General features: G+C 44.9%; 3 protein-coding genes across 3 annotated transcripts; 2 read left to right on the top strand and 1 right to left on the bottom strand.

Annotated features, from left to right (window-relative positions):
- Positions 1-1,790: 1,790 nt before the first annotated feature.
- On the top strand, positions 1,791-4,033 carry ERP29 (endoplasmic reticulum protein 29; the record flags this gene model as incomplete). The annotated part of the gene is made up of 2 exons (XM_019539379.1): positions 1,791-1,944; positions 2,735-4,033. Coding segments are annotated over 2 exons (654 nt in total), but the record flags the coding sequence as incomplete, so codon positions are not given.
- An 845-nt stretch (positions 4,034-4,878) lies between these two features.
- On the top strand, positions 4,879-24,428 carry TMEM116 (transmembrane protein 116). The gene is made up of 12 exons (XM_019539378.1): positions 4,879-4,954; positions 5,491-5,762; positions 6,342-6,388; positions 6,609-6,672; positions 10,180-10,311; positions 14,641-14,745; positions 18,204-18,253; positions 19,124-19,207; positions 19,306-19,444; positions 21,094-21,238; positions 21,374-21,447; positions 22,484-24,428. Exons 1-12 carry the CDS (start codon positions 4,879-4,881, stop codon positions 22,682-22,684), a joined length of 1,389 nt encoding a protein of 462 aa, XP_019394923.1. The 3' UTR covers positions 22,685-24,428.
- On the bottom strand, positions 23,925-27,009 carry LOC109312666 (disintegrin and metalloproteinase domain-containing protein 21-like). The gene has a single exon (XM_019538801.1). It carries the CDS (start codon positions 26,996-26,998, stop codon positions 24,653-24,655), a length of 2,346 nt encoding a protein of 781 aa, XP_019394346.1. The 5' UTR covers positions 26,999-27,009; the 3' UTR covers positions 23,925-24,652.
- Between the last annotated feature and the right edge of the window lie 69 nt (positions 27,010-27,078).

Raw genomic sequence — 27,078 nt, 5'->3', positions numbered from 1 at the left:
CGCGGGAGCAACGCGCCAGCCGGCGCAGGGCCGTTTTCAGGCGCTGCGCCGCGGCAGCCAATGGGGAGAGCGCGCGGGCGCCGGCCAATCGGCGCCGTCCAAGTGGAGCAGTTGGGCCGCCGGGCGCGCGGGGCCGGGGCCGGGGCCAGCCGGGCCGGGGGGTTCACGAAGCGGAATGGGGAGAAGGGCCTTCTTCATCTGCCGAAAGAAGGACCCGGAGTCCAGCCCGGCTTAGGAGCGAAAGGAGGAAGGGAAACCCGGGAGAGGCAGAAACGTGTCTGGGGAAGTGAGAAATGAAGTGGGCTGTGACAGACGGAGCCCACCCCTTCCCTCCCCGCCTGGGTGAGCAAACCAGCCCGGGAGGGAAGCAGGTGGCCCAAGCAAACCAAGTGTTGGGAGACCCCCGCTGCCTGCAGCTGGGTTTTGGTGCACTGGCCCCAGGGTCCTTGGACACCTCCTCGCCTTTGGCTTCTAGCTCTTCTGTAGGGAGGTTGAGGCAGCTTCGGCGCCACATTGCTGGAAGGAGTTTGAAAAGCCAGGCCAAAATGGTAAAGCCACACTAATTGCAACACTTGAACCACAGCGGGAAGTGTAAACGTAGGTTTCTGATTCAGCGGGCTGAAACTGAAGAGTTGGCTTCAGGTGTTGCAATCAGCTTACCGCCCACCAGTGCTTGCAAAATGCCCGTGGTGGAGGCCAGCTGCTGCAGTCACAGAGCGCACCTAGCTCAGACGTGTTGCGACACTGGCTCCCTTAGCAGAGAAGCTGCCGGACCAGGCGCTAGAGTTGCCGAAGTGGGGTTGTATGTGCAGAGCAAACATGCACTCATTGCTAATCTCGCTGCAAACAGTTAAATGGACAGGCTGAGTTCAATGCCCAACAGGACAAATGATGGAAAGTTTAAAAAAAAAAAAAAGGCTTGTTATCAAAATGCAAGATTTTTTTTTAAAATATCTTTCCACTTTCTGAACAGCAGTGTAATTTGGTTCTCACAATGTCTCAGTTTTAAACATTTGTTGTCCTATTGCTGTATCTCTCTGGCCTAAATCCTATTTGCATTGCTTGTTTGGGATGTCCCGCTGAACTCAGTTGGCTTGATACCGACTCCTTCCAAACATTCACAGGCAGATCCCCTGAGTAAGGCAAGCGTAGTGTGATCTTCTAGGTCACTGATACTCAGCGAGGGTGCTGCAGCATGCTAGGGTGGCTCGATCCCTTCAAGGGTGCTGCGAGGTGCCACACACTTCAGTACAAACAGAGTCACAGTATGAATTCAGAGATTTCAACTAGAAATCCATCATTATGGTCTTTCTGTATTCTCTGCAACAGAAAATCTGCTCTCCTTTTCTGTAAGCAAAAAAAAAAAGTGCAAACTAAGAGCAGGCATTTTCCAAGGGTGCCTCAAGTCTGTCCAGGGGTGCTAGGAGCCTAAAAAGGTTGAGGACCACTGCATTATGGCAGTTGGATGTTGCCATTACAGAAAGGATATGAACGTAGGGTGTAATACAAACCACAGTAGCAAATGCTGAAACCCACAATATTGAATTTATTTTAATGGCAGGCCCGGAAACGCACACATGCGCACCCTGCTCACTTCTTCCCTCCATGTTGCCATGGTGACAGTTATGTTCACTACCTGAGCACATGTTAATTGATTACACTGATCATTCCCCATCATCCCCCAGACTCCACATTAATTTCACAGGGAAAGTCAAAATAAGCTAGAGCATACTTGTGTGCAGTTATAAATGGTATGATTATGGAACAGTCAAGAATTGCTCCCTTAATTTCCGTTGTTATTCCAGGTGATTCCAAAGAATAAGTTTGTCCTGGTGAAGTTTGACACCCAGTATCCTTATGGCGAGAAGCAAGATGAGTTCAAGAAGCTGGCGGAAAGTTCAGTGTCCAGCGAAGAGCTGCTGGTGGCTGAAGTGGGAATATCAGGTGAGATGCTGTAATGTAACAAACTAATATGGTGTCACCCATGGGGGGCCGGGAATGAAATGTTGGTGCTAATCAACCTTTAAAGCAGCTCCTGCCAAACCATGCAGGCCTGTTTTCCAGCAGGCCTTTGAAGGAGCTCTGGTGGTGAATGGTTACAGAAGAATTACAGTGATCCAGTTTGACTCGGGGGATCTAAGTAGCAGAGTGGACTGCCCCCACATGTGCTGGGTGTAGGAGTGCTGAAGTTCATGAAGGCACTCTAATTAAAGTAAATATTCCTTTTTGCTTTGCAGCTGCTCCTGACTAGTGGAGGGGTGTCTGTCCTTTATGCCTCAGTAGAACAAGCTAAATCCCTGGGTTCAAATCCTGGTGTCTCTTCCAGGAATTCATGTGAGACCTGCTTGTCCTCAGATCACGTCTTTTAAATTTGTTTGGCGTGTTCTCGCTATGAGTGTCTGCACTGACGTGAGTTTGGGAATAAAATTGCAAAGAGCTGGTGCAGTCTGCACCCTTCACACCTTAAGCTGATCTCCAAGAAGAAATGAAACCATCAGAACATGACCAAGAAACCAAATCAGTGGGAGAGTTAGAGCAAGGTTAAATAAATGCAAAATGGGGGTGGGATTTGCATCTTTCTCTGAAGGACATAATGGACTTTTAAATAGGCTTTTATTTTTGTTCCAGTGGATGACAAAGGCTGTTACAGTTACGAACACAGATGTCTACTGGTTTGGAGAGGAAATATTCTGATCGATGTCCTGAGCCTTTTTGTGTTTGTTTCTCTTCACAGATTATGGTGATAAACTGAACACTGAGTTGGGTGAGAGATACAAGCTGGATAAGGACAAGTATCCTATTTTTTACCTCTTCCGGGATGGTGACCTTGATAATCCCTTACCTTATAGCGGCCAAGTGAAAGTGAGCGCTATTCAGCGTTGGCTGAAGAGTAACGGCATCTATCTGGGCATGACGGGCTGCCTGAAAGAATATGACATCCTGGCAGGCAAGTTCATGAGCACTACTGAAGAATCAGAACGCCGAGCCCTTCTCAAACAGGGCCAGGCAACTTTAGAAAGAGCCAAGGAGACGGAGAAGAAATCTGCTGAGCAGTACTTGAAAATCATGACCAAAATCCTGGAGCAAGGAGAAGAGTTTGCTGCCAATGAAATTGTCAGGATCACAAAACTGATTGAGAAGAACAAAATGAGTGAAGGGAAGAAGGAAGAATTACAGAAAAGTCTCAATATTCTTGCCTCCTTCCAGAAGAAGAACGAAAAGGATGAGCTCTAACAAGCTGGAGAACTCGGTGCAAGCTGTGAAACACTGGTGGGAGGAGTCCCCTTCCCTTCTCCTTACGCGGGCAAACTTCCCATCAACTTCAGGGGAGCAGCAAAAGTCCTTCTAACGTCCTTGGTGCTGTCGACTACTAAGAGGATGACATCCTTTCACAATAACAGTATTCTGTAGTTGGAGTTCAAAAAAAACCATCACCATCCAAAGTGAGACTGCAGTGTTTGTGGTGATCAGTATTACAACCTTTCTCCTTCCCCTTCCCCCTCCCAAAAAGAATTATGGTGGAAAAAAAAAACTAAGCATGGAGCAGCACTTGAGGGGCGTGCAGCACTCTTCCCAGTGGGAATTACTGGGTTTCTTTCACGGCAGATCAGTGACAGATGTTGAGTCCCTTGCGCTCCGGTCCAGGGTCTCAAGGGGAGCGTGATTCTAGACGGTTCTTACTTCTGGCCCTGCTCCCCCGCAGCTCTGAACCCTTCAGCCTTGTTCTTCCTAAACTTTTCCCCATTCTGGTTCTTTTCCTCCACTTCTGGCTCTGTGGCTTCCCAGTTCTGGTTTCTGCCCCTTAGGCTTCTGTTAAAAAAAACATGTTAGTCCCAATGTCCTTGTGCCTAGTCCTCGTTACGTGCGCCTTTCCAAAGTCAGTTGGTTCAAGAGCTCCTACACCTCTGTGCGCTCTCACATCTCTTTCACACGCATGTGTCCCAGTCCTGTCTTCCCTTTCTCTCTGCCTCGCTCCCAGAGTCATTGCCCAGGTGCTCCTTACCCAGCGCGTCCCAATAAACTTGTCCTGATCCCCTCTTCCCCTCCCCTGAGGGCCAGCTTTTGTCCCTTCTGCATTCAAATCAGATGCGTTCCTCTACGCTGCTTGGGGACCAGCAGGAAGTCACCGATGGCAGGAAAGATAGGCATCATCCTCTGTGTTTCTGTGGCCGGCCCTGACACTCAGAGCAGCCATGACAGCCGCCATCCTCCCAGCAACAGATTGCAATCCTGGCCAAGCCAGAAATTTTCCCAAGTTTTTGCTAATAACTCCTGGCCTATTTTCATTGAGTCAGTGTGAACTATGATCCCCTTTTTCCCTCCCCCTAAATACTTGGCCAGACTTCCTCCCCCCCCATGGTGGCCAAACCGTATGCCTGCTGCAAAGGCCACCAGACCTTCCTGTCAAATTTGACATTCCCTTTCTCGAAGTACAGGACCAAGAAGGGAGGAGAAGGGCACAAAAGCATTGAAAAAGTCGGCCTTTAAACAAGAATTAAGGCTTCAGTTTCTGTAAGGGCCGAACACCTAGGGTAGAAAGGTAAAGCTCCCCCCTAATATTCTGGCACGGTTTCAAAGCCACTAAAACTGGATCTTAATAATGGGAAGGGCTGGCAACCACTGGCAATGCACGCGAGCATACGCGCCCCCGCTGCAACAAGGTGTCACCGTGCCACCCTCCTCCCCCTTGCTGCCAACACTGCGGGTGGCCGGCGACCACCGCTGACGCCGCCGGCAGCGTCTCTGAGCAGTCGCTGACCGGCCGCGGGCGCTCACCGCGCCACCACGGCCACTTGCTGCCGCTGCCACGGCCTGCGCAAGCTTGCCATGCCCCCCGTGCTGGCAAGCGGTGCTAGCACCCCCCCTCTGTAATTCGAGATGGGTCTCCGTGCAGAAAGCCATCGCCTTTCCAGGGATGGCCGTCGCAGGCGCTGCCGTTGCTCTTGTCGCGTTGGTGGCGGAGGGATGCGCCCGGTGTATTTCACCCATGGACGGGGGTTGTGACAGCGCTGCCTCGCTGTGGGAGGGGGTTGCTCCCAAGCGGGCTGTGCTGCAGTAAAAGAGTGCCCCTCCCCCCCTCCCGCGCTGTCCATTCCCTGCTCCCGAGCGACGCCTCGCGGCCGCCGCCCGCCACAGGGCAGCCAGGGCTGGGTCCCTGCTGCTGTCAATCACGGGCACCCCCTGAGGCGAGCGCGCCTCTGATTGGTCTCTCCCCCTCCTGCCCGCCCCCTGCAGCGGAGCGGCCAATCGCAGCCCTCGCCGGCCCCGCCCTCACGCCTCTCCCTAGGGCGGCCGCGCGCCCAGCTGGCTGCGGGGGAAGCCTGGGGCGGGGTTAGCAGAGTGACGTCAGGCGGAGGGGCGCGCAGAGCCCGGCGGGCGGCACGTGTGGTGGCGGGAAGCCGCTTGTTGCCGCGTGCGCGGGGCGCTGGCCCCCGTCGGGAGCCCGCTGGCGGGGTTCTTTTTAGGGGATTTTTGTCTTTCGTGCTCCAGGTGCGGCGCAGCCGGGCTCCGTGCGCGGGTCTTTGCAGGGGGCCTCTGCTGCTCCCGCCCAGGCATGCCTCCGTCTGCGAGGTCCCGGAGCCGAGCCGAGCCGAGCCGAGGCTCAGCCCCTCCCCAGAGGAGGGGCACGGGGAGGCGGGTGGCAAGCCAGCCCTGGCTGTCTGCATCGGGGCGGGAGGCAGCTGGTCCTGTCTGGTCCCTGGAGCAAGCCCATGGCCGGGCCCCAGCTCAGCCGGCGGGACGGGGACGGGGACTGGCACGAGGTGAGGGGGGCCCGGAGTCTCCCGTCCAGCTGCCCAGCCTCTCCTCTCCTCTCTGCTCCCCTCCCCAGCTGCTAGTCCCGTCCCTCTTGATGTCTTTGCCTCTAGTCTCTCTCCATCTCCCTTGCTGATCCCTCTTGCCTTCTTCCAGCTGCTCTCCATCCAGACCCAGTGTCTCCACATCGCCTCTGTTCTTTTGAGCTGCTCTTTCTCCCCCAATTCCTGGAGACAATCCCTCTTCCCGATTTTTCTCTCTCTCCATCCACCTATCCTTCTCTCTCGGTTCTTCCATCCGCCTCCTCTCTCGTCCGCTCCCAATGTTGGGGCGCTTTTTAACACCCCTCGTCTGGCGAGAAATAATTTGAGCTACTTAGCTTTCACTTTCCATGCAGGAACCCAGCCTCGGGGTTTTCTGCCAGGCATCACAATCAACTGTAGTTAGGATTGAATTTAAACAATAATTTCTCCTTCCAGGTGGAAAATAAGGATTGCTTAGTGTAAAAAGTATTATTACAATAAAAAATATTAATAATAATAGTGAAAAAAGCTTCTTTGACATCACTCTTTTTTAATCCTCCCCAGGTTTATTCTGCAGTACAATGGATCCAGTTTGTCATGGCCACTTTAAGGTACGGTATTTAAGCAATATATAGATGTGAGGAATTACGTGTAGGTTTAGTAACATCTTTTAAATTTCTTTTTGTGTCGTTCCATCTAAATAATGTGACTTTATTAATTTTGATTTCAATGTTAATAAACTAAGTAAAAGTAGATGTGCTGCTCTGTAGCTGTAGAAGAAATGAAACAAAATTCCGGGTTTCGGTCTCACGCCAACCTCTCAATTGTCAGTGTTACAGGCTCCAGCTCCATCATTGCCTACGCCGTCTTCCAGAACACAGTGCGCTCTCCGGAGGTAAGGACCCCGCCTTTCATTTTTTAAGTGCCTTTGTTTGGTGCCCTGCGGATAAATTGGACTTTATGTAACCAAGCAGATGTTTGTGCATGAGCTCTCCGCTAGGACTACGCAGAATTTTTAGGCACATCCTCTTTTTATTTATTGCTAACCCTTAAAAGAAATATTTAGGACTTGGAAGCAGATGTCTGAACGATTCATCGGCTTGTTATCTGAAATCATACATTGTTTTATGCAACAGATACTCTTTCTAGGATTTTTTTCCTTCCCTGCTGCATGGATTTAAGAGGATAATGAGAAATTGTGGCGCTGTGGTCTGACCCAAGGACTGGGAACAGAAAGCTTCTCACAGTAGTCTCGATCCTTGCTCTGACCCTGACTGTTTCTGTCGGTCTAGGGGTGTCACTTAACCTCTCCGACTCAAAAAATATGCCAAACAATGGAATAAATAATACTTGATTTACTTCATGAAATGGAAGAAAAGAGGCGGTGAAGATTAGTTGGTTAGAAGGATAAAACTGGATCAAGCTCTGTGGCTGCCTACTAGTACACATCCGCCAACTAAGCACGGAGAATGGAATTGAGCCCCCCTTTCTGAGAGCACAAATGAACCAACATCAGTGTGTGCACAGCTACATCCTGTAGCCAAACTATAGATCAGTGAACAACTTTGGGCAAACCATTTAATAATTTGCATTTCACCTCTTTTTCTAATGCTTAGCTATTGTAAACTCTAAAATATGTTCATGATTCTTTGTGGCATTTGCTCTACATCTGGAGTTTTGCATCAAAACTGTTTTTAAAAACTCTTCATATTTCAAAGTTTAGTATTTGCAAGGTTTGGTAATTATGTCAGTCACTTGGGGTTGCCTCCATTCCCTGGTTAAGTGGCCTGTGTAATTAACCTATATAGCAAATGTTCCAATAGGAAATCATTTTAAATGAACTTTCAGTGAATAGTTGTGAATAATATTTTTCATAAGCATGTGTACTAGAAAATTGCAAAGTAAATGGAAAAATGAATGGGGCTGAAAAGTAATAAAAAGGTATAAATTAGTTGAGTTCTGCTGACTCCTAAGGATTAGTTCTGACATAATTATAACAAAGTTTTCTGTTTTATGCACCTTCCTCATCTTTAAAAAATATTACACACCTCATGAGTCAGATCTTTGATTCCTATGTACCCACATCCCCATGGAGCATAGCACAGAATTGGGATGTGTGCACAGAGTCGAGTAAACATAACACAACACTGGGTGATTGTGGAGAAGGGAAAGGATGTTTAGGCTGTTCCTAGAGATTGGGGTCTTATCTACAGGATGCTAGGATTTCAGATCTCTTACACAGAGGCCATCTAATACACAGAGTAAAGAGCATGCAACTTATTCACCTTGGAAGGACAAGGGCTAGGTCAGTCTTGTTAAGATTTGAGGTGGTGGCTTTAGGTAGTTCAAGTATTTCTGCCCTCATGCAGTCTGTTTCTGAAGGCTTCTGCAGAAACACTGGCTGTCAATTCCTGATGCTTCAGAGGCAAGTGAGCTCTGCAGTACCTGTGCACTGCTATGCACCCTGGCAAGAATCCGGGCAGTTGCCCAATTGTGTAAAGATTTGGGGGTGAATTCTTCCTAACGCTTGTAGCAATAATCTTATTCCTCAACTCATGATTTTTATGAGTAAAGTATGATAAACCAGGTGTTCATTCCCAAGCTGTGCCAGGTGGGGGATAGAATTCTAAACGTTGATTCATCCAGTCTGGGACCTGCTGCTGAATTTCAAAACACTAAAACACACTTCCTGGGTGTATGTTGCCTAGAAAACCCCCAGCACTAACTGTTATTTAAGGTGTGACACGTTACCAAAAGAATTCCCCCAGCCAGCCAGCCTTGTGTGGGAGAAAAACCAGAGGGACTCAAAAACACCAGCTATCTGCAGGTAGATGTGCTCTGGGGAACTTCCAGTCAAGTTGCACACAATACCCACACACTTTTTTCCCCATCAACTATCTGTTCTAAACCATTACATTGTAAACTAGAGGAAGGAAATGTAAAAGAAAACATTTAGTTTTTCTTTTTGAAAATGAGAACAAGTTTGCCTTCCGCTTTAACAACAGTATCATCTGCTTCCTTGTACGCTTCTGTACCTAAACGTTTCTCTATGGGTGAACTGTTAGACGATGACTGGGGTCACCTGTTCACTCAATAAAGTTGCTGATCCACTTCTTCCAGGGTTGTTTTCTTTTAATCTACCCATGGGAACAACCATCAGCAAGTTCTAGACTTCTGTACATATACTGCTTGTCACTGGTCCAGCTCCACATTCACAAGTGGGTGGCAGCATTTAAAACAAATGTTATAGGGAAGAACGAGTAAATACAATGAACTCAGTTATAAAAACTAGCTAAAGATATTTACACAAAGACTAAAGGTTTGATTCACTGGTTGGCAGGTATTGGATGGTGCTACTCAGAGCTAAAATCTAGAGATCCATGTTCTTAGACGCTATAAAGCAAGAGGTGCTTAAACTACAGACAAAACAAAGACTGAGACGTAGAAAGACCCTGAAAAGAATCCATTGCTGCCTCTTTGTAGCTATAGAATAAGCACCAAACTGATGGCCAGATTGTTCACCAATGTTAAATTTAGCAAGCCATTTTTCTTCATCTGGTATGAAGGAGACTTATAAGTAAATACTTGTGCTGGTGTGCAGTTGTTTTTAATTAAAGAACAGTGCCAAGTTGCATTCGGTCCAAAACATTGGTTTTGTAAAATAAATGACCTTTTGAAAAACTAAATCCTGTAGAAAGGTTTCCAGATTTGTTCAAGCTTTAAGAATTCCTAAAGAAAAAATTACCAGCATATTTTCTCCTGGATGTTGAAATTTACGCACCAAAACTTACATTTTAATGTCTGCATAATTGGCCTGGTTTTCAGAGGTTGAGCCCCAGTAACTCCAGCTGGCCCAGAAAATGTTGTCCGGTGTTTTTAAACAACTGAATACTTCCCTGTAGTGTTTACAGTCCAACTTAAACAGCTTTTTGCTTGTGTATGAGAATGTGAAATTGTCTAGAAACTGCCGATAAACAGGGATTGTTCTAGTGCTTAAACTCAGAAAGATGCAGCAGCGAAACAGCCACATTGCATATGCTTCAGGTATGTAAAATTATTTCAGACTTAAGTCACTATGGGCACTAATTGTAAGACATAGAAGGACAACCTCTTTATCAAATTATAGGATTTTGAACCTTTAAACCACTTACAGCCAAACTCAGTGCAGCTCAGTAGATTTGTTTGAAGTTGATAAAGTGTTCATTTATTCTGGACACTTCTGGTATAAACCTTCCCTAAGTGCACAAAGCAACACCACTTTCTAGTGTAGGGATAATGGCACTAGCTGGGTACCTGGGCATGAAAGTTAATCGGAGGAAAGATAGCAAAGCTCTAACTGTTGAAGTTGGTTCAGACTACCTAGAACATTCATCAAACTAACTAATTCATTTGACTTTTCTAGGTGCGCCCTCTTTTCTACCTAAGCCTCTCTGACCTGTTCCTAGGGGTTTGCTGGCTTGCTGGGGCTCTGCTCTATAGCACACAAACTGCAAATCAGGATATCATATGCTATAACCTGCAAGCAGCTGGGCAGGTGAGTAACATTGGGTTATCAACTTATGCCGTCAGGTTGCTTTGCTTGAACTATTGACTGAACTGCCCTAGAACAAAACTCCAAATGCAGTTCTGAATGCAGCTCAGGCACTGGCTTCCTCTCTGATCTTAATATGAAAGATTGCCATGCCTCATCTGTACGGTGTTGTAAATAATATAGACCCATAGCTCATGGCAGGGCAGCAATGTGGCTGCAGTGTTTGATTATCTGTCATAAAAATAGTTGATGGTTTCTCTGTTTTTGAAAGGGTACCAAAACTGCCATTATGTGTAACATAGCATTACTTTTTTGCTCTGATTAGAAGTTTTCTCCTCCCTGCAAAAGACCCAATTCTCATGTTTCTTTAGGCCAAGACCTGAAAACCTCAGTCACCAAAGCATCGTCTTACATTGATAGTCCTAGCCCTCACAGTTTGTCCCAATGAAGCCCAGTAGTTACTCAGTTCCCAGAGTGCTTCTCCTGAGGTTTTCTGCTTGCGTCTGCTGCCCGTTCCTGTTCTGCACTCAATTCATGTGAAGGGGCATCAATGAAGTGGAAGCATTTTCCTGACAGTTCTCTTTGTCTTGATGGCTTGCCTTGGCATCATTAGGGTTTCTTCTTGTCAGAACCTATTTGTCATTACCTGGTGCACATCAGACATCCATCTACTTCAGGGAGAAGGAGGTTCCAAAAAAGATGCCACTGGTTCAGCAAAAAAATCCATTGCCCACTGGTGCCTACAGGACTTTGGAATGGCTTGAGCTGCAAGAAACACATGGGGTGTATGCAGTCGAGACTTTGGGGCTATGTAAAGTTGCAGAGGCTGCAGAAGTTTAAAGTTACTGTTATGTCCAAAAGGACAAGGGGGCTCCAGCTGGTGTTTGGACGAATTTAGTGTGCACCCTAGAACAGGAGAAGACAAAGTACTGGCAAGCCTGCTGTAAATGGCAATACTGTACTGGCTTTGTGTGTGATGGAGATAATGATCCACTCAGTCTCTTTTCCTTCTCTAATTCTTTTATTGCAGTCAAGATGTGGACCAAACCTTATCTGGTCTGTAGGCTGCAAATTGTCCAAGTGGGCTAACAGGACGTTTCCCACCCTTCTACTTCAAACCAAGTCAGTGGGGAGTTGAAAATAGCTCTCTGTAAATCCTAGAGAGGCAGGAAGACAGCTCAGTGTATAGTATTGCATGAGACCTCGCAGTGCTTTACATTTTGTAGTCAGGTTACCATGACTTAGGTTTTTTTTTAAAGATCAGTATTCTTAGGTAAGCCATATGACTCATCATAGCAAGAGCTGTACTTATGCAGAACTATTCCACTTGTAGCTTATCTCTGACTTCTCCAGTTCCTCTTGTGCTGCTGTAAAAACAATGATATACATTTGCCTTGGGGTAGGGAACAAACAGGTTTGTTAGGGAATGTGCTGTAGTGGTCCTTTGGCAAGGAGGAGAGGGATGTATTCTAGCTGGGGTCACATAAAGGAGAGCAGTGGGGGAGAAATAAGGGAAGTATATGAAAGGATTTTCTGGGCACATGGCTGCTGGGAGCTTTGAGGATGGAAGTCACTTTGTAGGCCAAGTAGGTAAGCTTCTCATTGCGGCATGGTTTTCAAGGGCTATACCATCCATCCAGACATGGCCCAGAAAAGAGCATTGCATTGCCATGATACGTATACATTTGGAAAGCAATCATGTCTGCTATTTTTGCTGGTTCTGTCTGCTCAGGGAAAGATGGGAATGCAGGTCCGCTTGGAAGTGGTGCACTGTTGTGTCTCAGGAGATGTGGGCTTGGCAGTGACTTCAGAGATACCTCCTCTTGCCCTAAGTGCAGTGAAGGAGCCAGTGTGCTTAAGGCCCTGAAGGTTCATGGCATTAATTGTAAGACTTCATCACCATTGAACTCAGGGGACTACACTCCATGCCTTCCCAGCCCCTGGCAAGGTCCCTTGGTGGCATCTGCAGGGACCTGGAGAACATGGAGGTGAGAGGGGCAGCTGGAAAACAACAGAGCTTTACTTTCTCTGGAAGCAAGAAATCCAGACCATGAGTTGGGGCAGGACACTACTCTAAATGGATAAGGAGTACATTGAGGTACAGTGAGTCCTGCATCTATTTAAGAGACACTTCCAGCCATCACCTGTTTCAGCCCCGGGGGGGGGCAGTACTACAGCTCAAGGTTCCCACTGCTGTTTCCCAGGTGCAGTGGAAGTTGAATGAAGCCTTTTCCCTAGGTCCATGTTACAGTGGAAATAAGTGGCCAGCTCCCCACAGTACAGGAAAGGGGGATCACATGGACTTTCCCTGGGTAAAGACGAAGGCAGTCAGTCTCTGATGGAAGGGTGCTCCAGCCTTCAGCCCTACTGAAACCTCTTTCTACTGTTGACTCTAACAGGAGTTAAATCACCTCAAGTACTTCCCATAGCAACCTGTGGCGTATATGCACCATATGATAAAATACAGGATAATTCGTTAAAGAAACATGCTCACTACAACTGCGTGTAGTGAGAACTTCACACACACGTGAATTGGTAATCACATTTGAGCAACACCTCAGCCGGCCACAAGTGATCTGCGTTGTAATTAAATAAAGAAATATCTCTTCACCACCATCTACAGCTCCCTTCTAGTCCCCTGGCTTAGGAATCTCACATTGTGTTCATAGACATTTTGTTTAAAATAGTCCAAGCCTTTATCTAATCCATGCCCCAGGGCACATTCTGGTAACGTTTATAAATGCTCTGAACCTCGTAAGTAGAAGGGGCCAGAGATAGGCAAGGAATTGATATTTCTTAGTGTTTTCAGATTAACGGCACAGGGACAGCAGTGCAAGCCTCTCCATACTGTTCCACCATGTGAGACGCCTGCAGAAAACGCATAAAAGCAGTTGAGCCTGTTTGGCCCATTCATTATGGCCTAAAAGAAATCAATACAAACTAGTGCCTATAAATTTCTAACTCTGAGGGAGGTTAAGTACTGAAACAGGTTACCTAGAGAGGTTGTGGAATATTGATCAGTGCAAGTGTTTAAGTGCAGAAATGTACCTAGAAAGTCTTAGACAGGGATTTTTCTCCACTGCAGTCTCCAACAGATTGTTAAATAAATTGAATAAAAATGTAGCATATGTTCCCTTCTGCTGGCCTGTGAGTTTATCTTTTTTCCGTCATGGCCATCGATTCCATGCTACAAGAAACAGAGGAGGTGCCACGGTAATTATGAAATGTACCCACAGTCTCCCAATTAATTCTAATGAAACAGTGAGATCTTTTGTGGATTCCACTCTGTTTGGCTGACACAGTGGGAAACTAATTATAATTAAGGACCAAAGAAGAGAATACTAAGTGCTTTCCATTCTCTTATATTCCAGCCTCATTCCTACATGCCAAGTGGTGATGGGGATGGCAGCCCGGGGCCTGGAAGTTTATCTTCAATACCAGAAGTTGAGGGGGGAGAGTCAGGAGAGCAAGGCTCTTTTCTTAGTTCCGCCAGTGACTCGATGAGTGGCTTTGCATAGGTCTCTGTGCCTCAGTTTCTTATACGTGAGAGGTGAGAACAATAGTTACCTGGCTTTTGCAGAGGACTGATATACATAAGAATTAAAATGAGTTATGTTTGCAGACTGTCCTGTGGAAGACGCTGCAGAAGAGCAAAAGATTCTCGTTCAACTCCCACCATGAGTTGGAGAGCTGTTCCAACATTCCTGACTCAGAAACGGTCGTCCATTCTTTCTTGATCTTCTTGCCCAAGAACGTTTGTTGTCTTGATTAAAATGAAGTCTTAAGTTTCTCTTACTTCATTAATGTTTCCCAGGATAAGATGGGAAGCCCCTAGCATAGTCCCTCTGCTGGAGCTCATCATTGCTTAAAGTAGCCTGAAAAAGCAGGTCTGTCATCACATCTCTGTCTGCTCATGTCCAGTGGTTAGTTCTGGCTCCAACCTTCAAATCAATCTTGTTCCCTTAGCCCCCACATCAGCTCTGTCTTTCAGCCCCCATCAATTTTGGCCTCTGTTCAATTTGCACCCTCTCATTGCCAATCACTTCTGCCTCTTTAGTTCCCAAATCAGTCTTGTTCTTCACCCCCTCCTCTACCAGACCTATGGTAGCAGCTGTAGCAGGGACATGGACTAGAATCAGCCTTTTAATTTTTGGCATGTCCTTGATCTCTCCACAGTGTTTAATATTTTACCTCCAATGCTGTATCATGGTATGTTTTTGCAGTTAGTATACAGTAGATTGATTAGTGGTTGGGGTTCACTAGAGATGTAAAGCGTCATAAAAACACAAATGTTATTGATGGAATAAAATTAAGCCTGTTCTTATTTCTCAGATTTTCTATATGGCTTCTTTTCTCTACACCATTAACTATACCTGGCATCTATACATGGATTTGAAAGTGAAATACAGCCAGAACCTTCACAGGATGTCCTCTTTGGTGAGTTCTGTTGGTTGGTTTTTCATTGTATTACATATTAAGAAGCTGTGCTAAGACTTACAATGCTGTCCAAGACATAAATAAGAAAGACAATTCTGGTCACAATGAATTTACAATCTGAAGCTCCATCCCTGTAATTCTTCCTTTAGTGATTGTCAGGTTAAGGTCAAGAGGGCTCCATGTGGGTCTGTGTTATAGGTCCTGATAGCTAAAGTAGGCCTGAAAGACCAAAACAGAGAAGATAATCTACACTGTAAGTCTCGGAAGGAAGAATAATTCAGAGGGCCAGATACTCAGGCAGTGTATGATGGCATCTTTCTGTCATCAGTAATGCAGGAAAGAGAGACAGCCTGACTGAGGAGCAGTCCAGGCATGAGGAGCAACATGGAAAAAGGATGAAAGAAATACATGTAGGGACAGATCCTCCTTTACCTATTGAGTGCCCAAGTGCTCCTTTTCCACCCTGCTTGAGTCCATGGAAAAATATTCATACAAAAGGTGGGTACATCCTCCTTGCTGGTGTTTTTTTTTGTGACTTAGTTTTAAGGCTAACAGGACAGCCTGTTACAAAAATAGTTGTATTAATGGACTTTCAAGGACTAAAAAAAGGTGGAATAGGACTGTATTTAGGCACCTAAGTCAAATTAGGCACCAAACAGGTTGAGTAGGATTTGTTCTTTAATATTACTGTGCTTCTCTTGCGCCATCTATAAAATAGGCATAATACTTACTAGGATTATACAGGCTTATTGTACTGCTCCATTCATGAATACCTGCCTGTAAAATATGTTGAGAGTTTGAGTGGGAGGACATTGAGCAGGACAGGTTGGTACTCTAGCATAGGCTTTTTTGAGCTACTGTTGTCAGGAACCTTTAGACGCACTGTTCAAGATCTAGCATAATCTTTAGGAATGAAGAAATACAAAGACACAACTCAGAAACGCACCCTTCAAGTACAGGCTAAACAAACACTTCACATGTCATTCTTCACACCCAGTTCTACCTTGAGCAACTGCTATCTCTCTGGAGAGAGAATTCCTCCTGATGTATTACTGCCCAACGAGAGGCTCTTTATCCAGCACTTCCTGAAGAATGTGTCAGTTGAATTTCTCTGTGTATCTGTCCTTTTTCCCAGTGAGAAATCCCTTTGCCAACTATCCCACGCTTCCCTGCACAGACAGTTGCTCCTTATGTTTCCACGTTTCTGTTGGTGGAAAGCAGACATGACAGGTCATATAACGCAGTTGAGAATTTCCCAGATGTTAGACCAGCTGAAAGGGGCATTTCTCCCTCTTCACTAGTTCTTACAATCACCCACTCCATTTTTACACAGCAGGCCAGTCTGAAGTCTCGTGTTTCAAATTCAGCTCTGAGCACTGTAAATTGAGACCATTACCACTTCTTCTGTGCCTACTGGTTTAACTTCTCTGATTTAAACTAAGGCTGGAACAACCTGGACCTTTGTGGCCCCATTAATATTGATAACCTGTCTTGATTTTTTTAGGGCTGCTTTTGTCCACAGACTGTAAGAGTTCTGCTTTATCTCTGCCTCACTATCTAGGTGCCTCTGGGAAGGCAGGATGCCAGTTAAGTTCTCCTTCTCTGCCTTAAAGGGGAAATCAAAATGTGTGTTTATGTACCCACCCTCCGCTCTGGTTTCTCTCATTGTTCAACAGAAAAGGTGGCACATGATTACCCTACAATGTGATTGCATGCATGTGTCTGTAGAGCTATGCGAACTTGAGCAAGAAAGAACTCTGATCAAGAAAAACATTTGAAACTCATACTCTTGCTGGGAGTTTTTACTCATGCCACTGGTTTTCCACGACTGCAGAACTGGACGGTATGTGGGCCAAGCCCACCGTTTCCCAGGGGCAGTCTAATGCAGGCAGCCATGGCGTGTCTCCCAGCAAGCAGACTCTGACTCTCATATTTCCTCTCACAGTTTGGTTATGCTTCTGCGAAGCCTGCCAATTTCTATTGCGCAAAATTGTGTGCAAAGACCTCATCAAGAGTGTTTTCCATTTTGAAGTTTTCCCTCTGGATCCTTCCAGCTTCTGAAGGGCAGCCATTCAACAAATTGTTGGGAGAAGCAGCTACAAAAGTTAACTCTGTTTAACTTCCATTGCACTATGCATTCTTCATTGCATTTTATATCCTTCATTTTGGGTTGAATAAGGATTAACATGCCTTGAAACCACAGTGGGGAAATGCTTCCAAAGTTTAGAAATGTAGCTTAATGGTCAGAATGAATTGCCAAGAGCCAGGATCTCCTGTCTGAGACCCTATCTCTGACCCTAAGTTTCCCTATCTGCAGAATACAGGTAGAAACAAAGCTGTTAAATTACCTCAGAGGGCTGACACAAAGATTAACTAATGAGTGTTTGTTAACCACTTCCACCTCATAAAGGTCTCAATACATTTTATTATTTGCAATTCCCTTCTGCTTTGGGCTGATACCCCAAAGATGTTATATACCAGAGCCATGTGGATCAAGAGGATTTTGGTTCCAAGTGCATGTGGCCGTCAAGTGACTCATTGCTCAAGGGAAGATGTTTCCATGCTATTCAGTGGAATCTCTATTTTGTTTTTTTGGCCTTTTTCATGGATTCTCACACTAATACTTACTTCAGCATCTGGTAAATGTAATGAATTACATACTGGTCTTCAGGGCTTAAATGTCACACGTTCATTTACTCCTCCCAAGGAAGACAGCATCAAGACTACATCCATGTGTCTTATTCTTTCCTTAATGCAACCTGGTGTGATATTATAGAACAGGTCCTACGGTGAAGGGAAAATCACATGTCAGTTGATGGAGAGAATTCCCATTGATTTAAATGAGGTCATGATTTAGTCCAGTGAATGAGTATTCGTGTGGCTTACATGCCAAGAGAATGAGAGAATGGAGCTGGACAAGAAAACAAGTGGGGAAGTGTAAGGAGGCTTAAGATAGACTGCGAGTCTATTGTATGCTTTCTTGCTCATGGCTTTTCTAGACACAGTCTCACCCTGTTTCATATGTTTCAGCTTACACTCATCAGTACAGCTCATGCCAACCTACTGATGTGTACCTTACCCCCATTCACCTCTGACTTTTCTCTCTCATTTTTCCTGTGTAGTCAGGAATCTGACTGTGGCTGTTCGAGACCTCTCTCTTCTTTTGGTTTCCTTGGAGGAGAATGATTAAGTGAGAATCATTCTAGGAGAGCCTCGTGCATGGGACTACTGGGCTTGGTCTCAGATGCCAAGATTTGTGGCTTATCTTACATGTCAATTGTTAATTTGGTACTTCCCCCTCAGTAATTTGGTAAGATTCACTACCTCTACTAAAGCACAGATATCATTATGGAACTGAGCTACTGATAATTTATCCTACGAGCATGAATCCTCTTAAGTTGACAGCTCTCATGACATACAAGGAATGATTGTTCAACTAAATGTTTTGACTCTTGCAGGTTTTAGATTATGGTAGTTGTCTTGGCCGAACAGCAACAATTTTGTGCAGGTAAGGTCTATTTCTCTCTGAGATTGGGTGTTTTCAGCAAATTGGTGCTAGCTCAAAGCTCATCTTTATATTTGAAGCCATTATTATTATTAAATCCTGACTCTGTATTGCATGACTTGGTAGTAGTGGAGTCTTTGACCAACAGACTCAGAGTCAGAACCTCGGCGGACACAGATCGCTTTTCCTCCAGTTAAATTAGCTGTAATGTGTCCAACTGTAATGAGCCATTGTTTACGTGCTTCCATGTATGAGTGTGTGGGAGAGAGACGGTGTGTACACTTCCTTGTGCTTCATAGAAATGGGACTTGATCAGTGTGTCCTGGATCCCCTTGTGCTTACACCAAATGACGATTCTCCCTTTGGAGGATCTAGGTTTTATTCTTATCATCTTAGTGCCTGTTCCAAGTGATTTTGATATGACCATGAAATGATTATGATTTCTAGTAGGGATCACATCCAGTTTTTAAATTTTTTGAAAATATAAAGTACTGTTGCTTAGATATACATTATTGTGATTATGAGGATCCTTCTGAGTTATCAGGAGCATAGCAGAAGTGCCCACGTCATAGCCCTGTCAGATTCTAATGAATCTGCAAATTCTGCTAAATACCTATGCTCAACAATCTCAGACAGGACACAAGAAGTAGTAGTATGAGACTATTAAAATATACTGATATAATTTATACTTTGTTACCCAGGTATATCTTCTGCTGTCCATGTGAATGAAAACACAGAAGCTAGAAGTTATATTAGTTGGATGTTAGAGAACTATTATTTCACTGTATATCCATGAAAGCACAAAAGAAAATGCTAGTCGGGTCAGGAGAGAGCAGCTTCTTTAACTGAGCTACTGTCGTTTTCTCTCTTTAGCTTGATCCCTTTTCTACTTATGGTTCCTGTGTTTTGCTTGGGCAACAGTAGTGATTGCTATGGGAACTTCAGTCAGAAACATGGGTAAGCCACACCTCAACTCTGAATGCCTCGCTCCCTCCGAGATGGATATAAGGAGCCCCCCCAAGTAAATACACAGGCTCTCCCCTTTCTGGTTCCAGGTGTCTCCTGATGCACACAGAAATCACCAAACCCACTGGTCAGCTGCAACCTGTTGGTGGCTCTCTTTGTTCTGTGATATATTTGTATGGCATCGGGATCTTCCTGATCTCTTTCTGGGTCAGCTTCATAGCCATTCTGGTAAGAACATTCTTTTTCCTTGTTCATCAGACTGCGAGTACAGTGAGTAAGGCTAGTGCTTCCCATCTGGATGATCCCCCTGTCACTTTGCAGTCACAGGTGGGTTATATTAGCAGCCCTTATATTCACTCTTGGAGTCATCAAAAGAACTATTAAATTACCTTTCTTTTGGCAGTCCCAAGAGCCCAGCTTTGTTTGCCTTCAGAGCACTGATGCAAAGCTTATGTTTGAGCCAGGCCTTTGCTTGACCAGGTCAAGCAAGCTGTGGAGGGATTTCTCTTTTCTTTTCTCTTATTCTTCTGTGAGGATCAGTGACCAAAGAGGAAGTTTCAAACAGCGGTGGGCAGTTATAAACAGATGTTGGTTTCTGTGTGTGATATTTCCACATGTCAAAGTGAGGGGCAGAGTATAAATATCTCTATATGTGGTAGTTTTAAAATACGTTGGCTGTGAATGTCTTATTCCCACTGGGTACCTGTAGGTGTTCCACCCAAAAAACTACCCCTTTGTGCACATTTAGGAATGATTCCACTTCCCACTGAAATGCTTCCACATCTGAAGTGGAAAGTAGCAGTTGTTTAACAGAACCTAGCAATGCTATCCAATAACCTAAGGCAGGACAAATACCAGAAATGTTAGTGTGTGATCAGGAATTTCGTAAGAGTGGGATGCATTGTTATAAGAGCTGTTAAGGGTGATTGCTTATTTCCTGGGGTCCAGATCTACTATCTAGAGTTCCAGTAGCTGGGAAAGAAATTTATAACAAGTCAATCACTGTTTTCCCCACAGACAAATTATTGTTTTAATAATACTTTATATTGCATTGTTAAGCATGTGGTCCTGGCCACTGTACGAGGGCAGATGCCAGATGAAAGGGAGTGTTGCTCGTATCTGGCATTGCAGGGTCTAGTTTCCTAGATTAAATTCTACCCAAATGGCTTGGATCAGGGGTCAGAAATCTATGACGTGCAGGCTGGATTTGGCCTGCATACATGGGGTTTCAGTGTCATTTGGCAGCAGAGGGCTTCAGCAACAGTCATTTTTCCCTGCTCCCACAGGGAGAGGACCCAGTTGCAAGCACTTTCTCTGTGCTGCTGTGGAAAAAAACACCAGTAGCAGGTGTGGCTGGGTCCTAGTCCCACTGGTCCTCTCTGACCCAAACTGGATTACTCTGGCCTGCAGTCTAAAAAAGGTTGCCGACTGCTGGCTTAGATACTCCAGATCACTGCTTCTCAAAATGGTGGTCTGCAGACCAGTGGTGGTCCTTGAACCACCGGTCGCCAGTCCGCAGCGAGTTGGCGGGAAAGAAAGAAATATATTTTCAGGAGCATAACATTGATATGTTATAGCGCCACAGTTCGTATGTTCCAACACTCCAGGTGACGTCACGTCGTGCGAAGTGAGGAAAGAAAGAAACAGCCGGTCGCACATTTGTGTAGCGCTGTTGTACACAGTTGCTGCCACCAGCTGAACTGGAAACCGGTCCCTGGCCCACTGGAAAAAAAATTGCTGGTCCACCACATCAGATAGTTTGAGAAGCACTGCTCTAATTGACCATGTGTCCAACTGCAACTGCGCATGAGATGCAATGAATTTTCCAGTTACACGTACATAATCATATATATTAAGAAATGCAGTTTCTTTTCTAGGTTCTACTCGTTCAAGCCCAAGGGTTGTACAAAAGATATGTAAACTCGTCAGGATTCTTGGGCAGTCAGCAGTGGGCAGTGATTAAGATGGTGGAACAAAGAGTGGTTTTTTACCCCATCGCTTACTTCTGTTGCTGGGGTCCAGGTTGGTAGAGAACTAAATTACTTTTTACAAGATTCCCAATCTTGTGTTCTAGCTAGTAGATATAAAGAGAGAACAAGTGATAATGCCAAAGGTATAAAGGCAACAGCAAAATCATGTTACCGATTTCTTTTCCAGCTGTCCTCCTTGGAATAATGAAGTTGACTGTTTCAGAGAACAGCAGACTCTACATGGCTCTTTATATTCTGCAGGTAAAACTCAGCGTATGAAATCTCCCAGAACAGGTCTTTTTGACATCCATCTGTGCTTTTGGCCCACTTCTAAATCCAGCATGCAATGTACTATATGCTTTCAATCATAGATTGCTGTCACGTGAGTTTATGCCTGATGCATGCTTGGGGTTTGGAAAGACTCTAATCTCAAGTTTATTCTATGTCCTTTTTCTGGTCTCAGAGGCCAGAAGAACTTCTGCACATTAAGACTTTGAGGGCCAAATATTAACGATCCTTTCTTTCTATAGTTCTTCCCTTTTACATGCGTAACACTGACGCACCAGTCTGGGGTTAGAAGTGACTCTTAGGGAAAAACAGTCACCCACTGAATTGTCATTCACCACTTCCTTGGGGTTGACACAAATGTTTCTTATCCAAGTTTGGACATGCTTAGTTCTGCTGAGCTTGGGAATGGCTGTAGGCAGATTTTGAATTGACCTCTCAAATGTCACCCACCACCTACAGTTAGTTTTCGAAGAATATCAGCTGCCTCATGGAACTTCTGACTATCCATTTCTGCTCAACAATAGTGGGGGCACCAAAAAAGCTTTGGGAAACAGAGCAGGTGGAAGGATACTGCACTGACTTCCAAAGGCAGCCGGGGTAGTTTAGCACACTGAAACTTCTGCCAGAGTGCACTCAGGTCATCGAATATTCCTCTGCTGACTTCACCAGGCTCTGAAGCAGCATTCCCCCTACACTGCGTGGTCGCACAGGCATGCTCATGTTGCGTTGCCATGCACGCCTGCGTGGCTGTGCACATTACACAGCTTAGAGGGAACACTGTTCTGGAGCAGGACTTCCAAGATCATGCCCTAATGGGATTTTAACATCCTATTCCAATTTCAAGAAATCTTGCATTTCCCTTAAAATGTAGCCTCGCTTTAAGCCGGATCCAGTAACAAATGTGTAAGAGGTATAGAAGGCAAGGAAAAATACGTATTTTAATTCCTAATACTTACTATGCATGACGTAAGACAAAACGGAGCGTTTACCTCTCTGGGGTCTTTCTTAGGCACTCACTGCAGCTTCCCAGGGGCTCTTAAACTGTATCGTGTATGGGTGGACCCAGAATGCATTTCAGTCTGTGAAACACAAAGCCTGCCACGACGTTGACACACAGACACCTCTCCTTCGCTCCCAGAAGAAGTTTTATGCCAGCATGCCCGACCCCAGCACCCAGGCAGTAGCAGTATCTACATCCACAGTGCTCTGACAGTTCTCTGTCCATAAAGAGGAATAGATGGCCTGCTACCTTCCAGCCCTGGCCTGGTCACAGCTGGTAGATGTCAGGCAGAGCCACTTTCTTGACTGGAATGAACTTAACTGCTTTGTCAGTTATAGGCATGAAGAGTTGCATTTAGGCTGGCAGGCCTGTACAAATCTGGATGGAGATGAACTGTTCTCAGTGAAGATTGTTATTTATTTCATAGGGTTTTTAATGCATTATTTTACCTTGTAATATATTTAGTGCAGTCTCTTCTTTATGGAAATATCTGAGAGTTGCACGGATTGCTACGGTGTCTCAGTCCTTAACTGCCTCTCTCGTAAGGAGAGATGGCCAGGGGATAATTTTTCTTGCCTTGATGATTGTCACATTGTACTGACAGATTTCTGACAATAAAGTAGAGGAATATTTTAAAATCATGCTCTTATTACCAAAATATAAAAAAGAAAGAAGCTGAATGCACTACAATGTAAAGTAATGATGGCAGGTTGAATTAGAGAGGTCAGCCTAACCCCCTGTCCTGTAAACTCACTGAAATATCAAGTGTTGTACTTTCTGAAAACTGATTTCCTTATCTTTAGACTATTAACATGGAAATAATGCTTAAGACTGAACTTCCTTTATATGCCTCATTCCGCTTTGACTCTAAACAGGCAATTACATTTCAGTTCTCTCCTCCGAACTGGTCATCGATCAGCTGAGTGTACCAAGACGAATAATCCCATTTTAAGTCAGTGAGGTTCTTTACATGACCAAAGTAAGCAGGATTTAGCCTGTTGTCTATTTCTACAGAATATTTCTTCTTTAAAACATTTCGTGCTCCCTCAAATCAGAGGGGAAAAACCAGCTTTCCCTTTCAGACAGAAGCTTTTATTTTTCTGTGCTGTGAGTTTATGTGTTTGTTAATTTACATTCTCAGAGAAGATCCCTAAAGCTCTGGAGCTAGTTCCCCTCCTGTGTCTTAAAAATACCTGTCAGCATGCTCCATAGGATCTCGCCTTACCTGGCTTTTGCAGAAGGGGAAGTTTGGTGGGATCAGGTGGGTTATAATTCAGTATTTAACATCAAAGGCCCCAGAGTCTTAGATGCACCTTTTTCAAACCTTTTAAATACATCATTATATATACAATGTGGTCATGCATGCACTCAGGTTAGTTACTGAAGTCCTACTTTAAATTTTTTTTCCATATTCTGTGGTTAGCTGGAAAGAAAAACCTTAAAAACTTGATAACTTTCATGTTGTTTATTTGCCAACATCTTCACTTCTTTCTTCCTATGCACAGTGAACTTATTTACGTATTATTTAAAAAATAGAAATATAATGCTGGAGTTTTGGGTAATAAAACAACTTCATGGGAACCCTCTGTGTCTAGTAATCTAGATCCACAGATGCTCTATCTAGTAGGAACTGCCAGGCCATGGCAAAGCAATACCAGGTAACCCTAAATGATAATCCTTCCACTTCTTTCACTTTTGTGAACTAATTTTGCCTTCTTTTAGCTGTCTCTTTGCATCCTGTTCAGGAGGAGGACTTCTCTTTTGGCCCCACCATATACCTGTATTAAGCACTACTGGTCTGATACTCTTCTTAAATGCAGTAATCATTTAAGGAGAATCATCAAGTTGCTATTACTGCTTATATCTCTAAAAGGGTAGAAACAAATATTGCCTATGTGCTGCACTTGTGAGGCTGAGGAAACAGAAATCCTTGCCCTTTGTCATTCTACAAGTGGCCAAAAAAAAAAAAAAGAAAAGAAATTATGTGACAATGGGGGGGTCATACTTTTTTGCACCTTCTTTTAAAAATTGATTTTATGTATTTAGAAAGTAACTTTATGTGAACCCCCTAAACTATCTGAAACCATCAGTTGTTTTTTAAGAATACCTTTGCTTTTCCAAAACTGCTCAGAGACCCCCTAAAAAATGGACTTTCCGTTCTGTATTTTCTTTGTGAAGCTAAACTGTGTCATCTTTCTGCGGGCTTCTACTGTCACTCGGGGAAAACAGAGTTCTAGACCGAATGTTTTGAACTGTTCTGCTAACTGCTTGTGTTACAGCAGCACGTCTAACTATTAGAATGGCAAAGATAACAATTATAGCAGTAGCACCAAGGACTATTCCTACAATGAGCATAATCAAATTGAGAATTCCTATTTTGGAAACTGGTGGAGGCCCACTGTCACGGCTTCCTCCAAAGCCAGGAAACTGGCAGAATGGAGGGGCCCAGCCATCCTTGCAGTGACAGTTCCCATTATTGTTGCAGACCCCTCTTCCATTGCACATTGAAGAAGGTGAACACGAGAATTGCAGCAATACTGAATGATTGAAACACGTTTGGTTATAACATATCTTGTCTGCAGCACATGTTGCACCATCTTCTATTAATCCATAATCAGCTGACTCTGCCGACGAATAATGGTCTGTGCCCCAACACCAGATATTGCTAACAAGAGTCTGAATGATGGTCACATGTTCCTCCAACCAAGGTAGCATTTTAACATCCACACATTGTAACCTCCCACACAGTACATTTTCTGGTTTACATTTCTCAAATGTCTTGTTTTCCCCACCGTCCCAACAGTTGCCAAACCGATCCCCTTTCATATTCGCTTCTCTGAAGCAGCTTATTGGAGCAGCTTTTGCTGGCTTGCCAAAGAGTTTTTCACATTGTATATTGTGACTATTGCATTTCCCGTGAAAACAGTAGCCATCACCACCACATACAGTCCCATCTTGTATGTGCGTATCCTCTGGACAATATGGAGAAGTCCCATTGCAATACTCTGGCAGGTCACACTCGTCTACAGTGTCTCTACATATTGCCCCTTCTACAAGAAGCTGGCAATTTTTACAACATTTTCCAACATTACAAGTAGTCCCTTCTTTTCTTTTGCAAGTGTGATCACAACAGGGGTCCTTTCTACACTGCTTCTCAGAGCCACAATCACATTCTTCTCCTTCTTCTACAATCTGGTTACCGCAGCGCCGCATTAGAAAAAATACCCCGGTCTCTGGAAGGTTATTTAGACAGTTTCCCTTGCCTTGACGCATGAAGTTAAGATAGTATCTCTCACTGCAGTTACTGAATTGATAGACTTCCCTACGAGCTGGGTCCATGATGCAGAAAGATGAATTGCCACATGCACATGCTTGTCCATCATGCACCATACCAACCTGGTGTCCCAGCAAATGAGCAACAAGCAGAGCAAAGTTTTTTACAGGACTGTCGATGAATGATACCACAGCTGATGCACGTGACTGGTCACAGGCACTGTAATGATAGGATTTTGCAGTCAATTTGTCCTGCTGGTCTTTTCCAAAATCGTTAAATGAAAACAGGTGTCCAACATCATGTGGCACACGTGCAAGTGGCTGAGCTTTTCTCCAAATGTTGAAATTATGCAGAACTTCAGCCACGTTCTTTGTTATTTTGATTGGATTGTCGTCTGTCCAAACCTCTAACGCGGTCAGCAGAATGCGAAGACGAAGGGAAGAAAAAAATTCATCTGCCAAATTCACTACTTCAATCACTGACAGTACCACGTTAGTCATATTTTTGTCAGCATGGACATATCGTTGTTTGTCTACCACTACAAGAAACTCAAGGTATTTAGTCTGCCCCCACACAAAAGGTTTCTTTGATGCCTGCTTCTTAGCCTCCATTACCTCAGCAGTTTGCTTTTCCATCTCTCTATCTGTTAGTTCACACACTGCGGGCTCAGGACCGGCCTCCCCTATTCGATAGAGAAGGTGCTGGAATATCAAGGAGCTCTTCACAGGTTCGATGGCATACTGCAAGCTCCCGATCCGGAGCAAACCTCTCAGTCCTGAGCAGGTGCTGAGGACCGCAAGAGACTCCGGGCTATCTTCTACATACCCATGATAGTAGCAATCCTCTGGAATGGAGGGGTGATCTACCAACAGCCTCCCCTGGGGGTTGTAAGTGTAGACTGGTAAATTTTTTACTATAAATCCTTTTTTCTGCTTCAGGTGAACAATATGATTCCTTCCTTCCACTTTGATGACATAGGACATTTCATCCTTGACAGCGTTTCCTTCCTTTGATGCAAACTTCCTTGGAACAACTACTTCATAGGAAGCAAATCCTGGAGGTGGATGCGGGCTGCAGTCTGTGCTGGGAGGAAGCAGCCCCAGTAGCATAATAGGAACTCCCAATCCAAGGAGCACCCCAGTCTCCTGCGCTCCAGCCCCTGCTCTGAACCACATCCACATTAGTCCTACTGGCCTCTGGATCTGATCCATGGGCACTGCCTCCCAGCCTGGAGCAGAGAAAGGAAACATTGGATTAAGTGAGACTGGGCGGTACATATTGAGGGCTATAGATTGTACAGAAAGGACAGAGTGGGGAAAAGGGGGGGAGG

The sequence above is a fragment of the Crocodylus porosus genome, unplaced genomic scaffold (assembly GCF_001723895.1).
Source record: "Crocodylus porosus isolate Cpor-Errol unplaced genomic scaffold, CroPor_comp1, whole genome shotgun sequence".
In the NCBI taxonomy this organism is placed as follows: Eukaryota; Metazoa; Chordata; order Crocodylia; family Crocodylidae; genus Crocodylus; species Crocodylus porosus.
Note: the sequence above shows the minus strand (reverse complement) of the source record. Positions and strands in the feature narration are given on the sequence as shown.

Coding starts and splice junctions, on each gene's coding strand:
- TMEM116 (XM_019539378.1), top strand. CDS start 4,879: ATGGGTCTCCGTGCAGAAAGCCATCGCCTTTCCAGGGATGGCCGTCGC. Junction 4,955..5,490: donor CCGTTGCTCTTGTCGCGTTG/GTGGCGGAGGGA, acceptor TTCGTGCTCCAG/GTGCGGCGCAGCCGGGCTCC. Junction 14,746..18,203: donor TTCACAGGATGTCCTCTTTG/GTGAGTTCTGTT, acceptor TGACTCTTGCAG/GTTTTAGATTATGGTAGTTG.
- LOC109312666 (XM_019538801.1), bottom strand. CDS start 26,998: ATGTTTCCTTTCTCTGCTCCAGGCTGGGAGGCAGTGCCCATGGATCAG.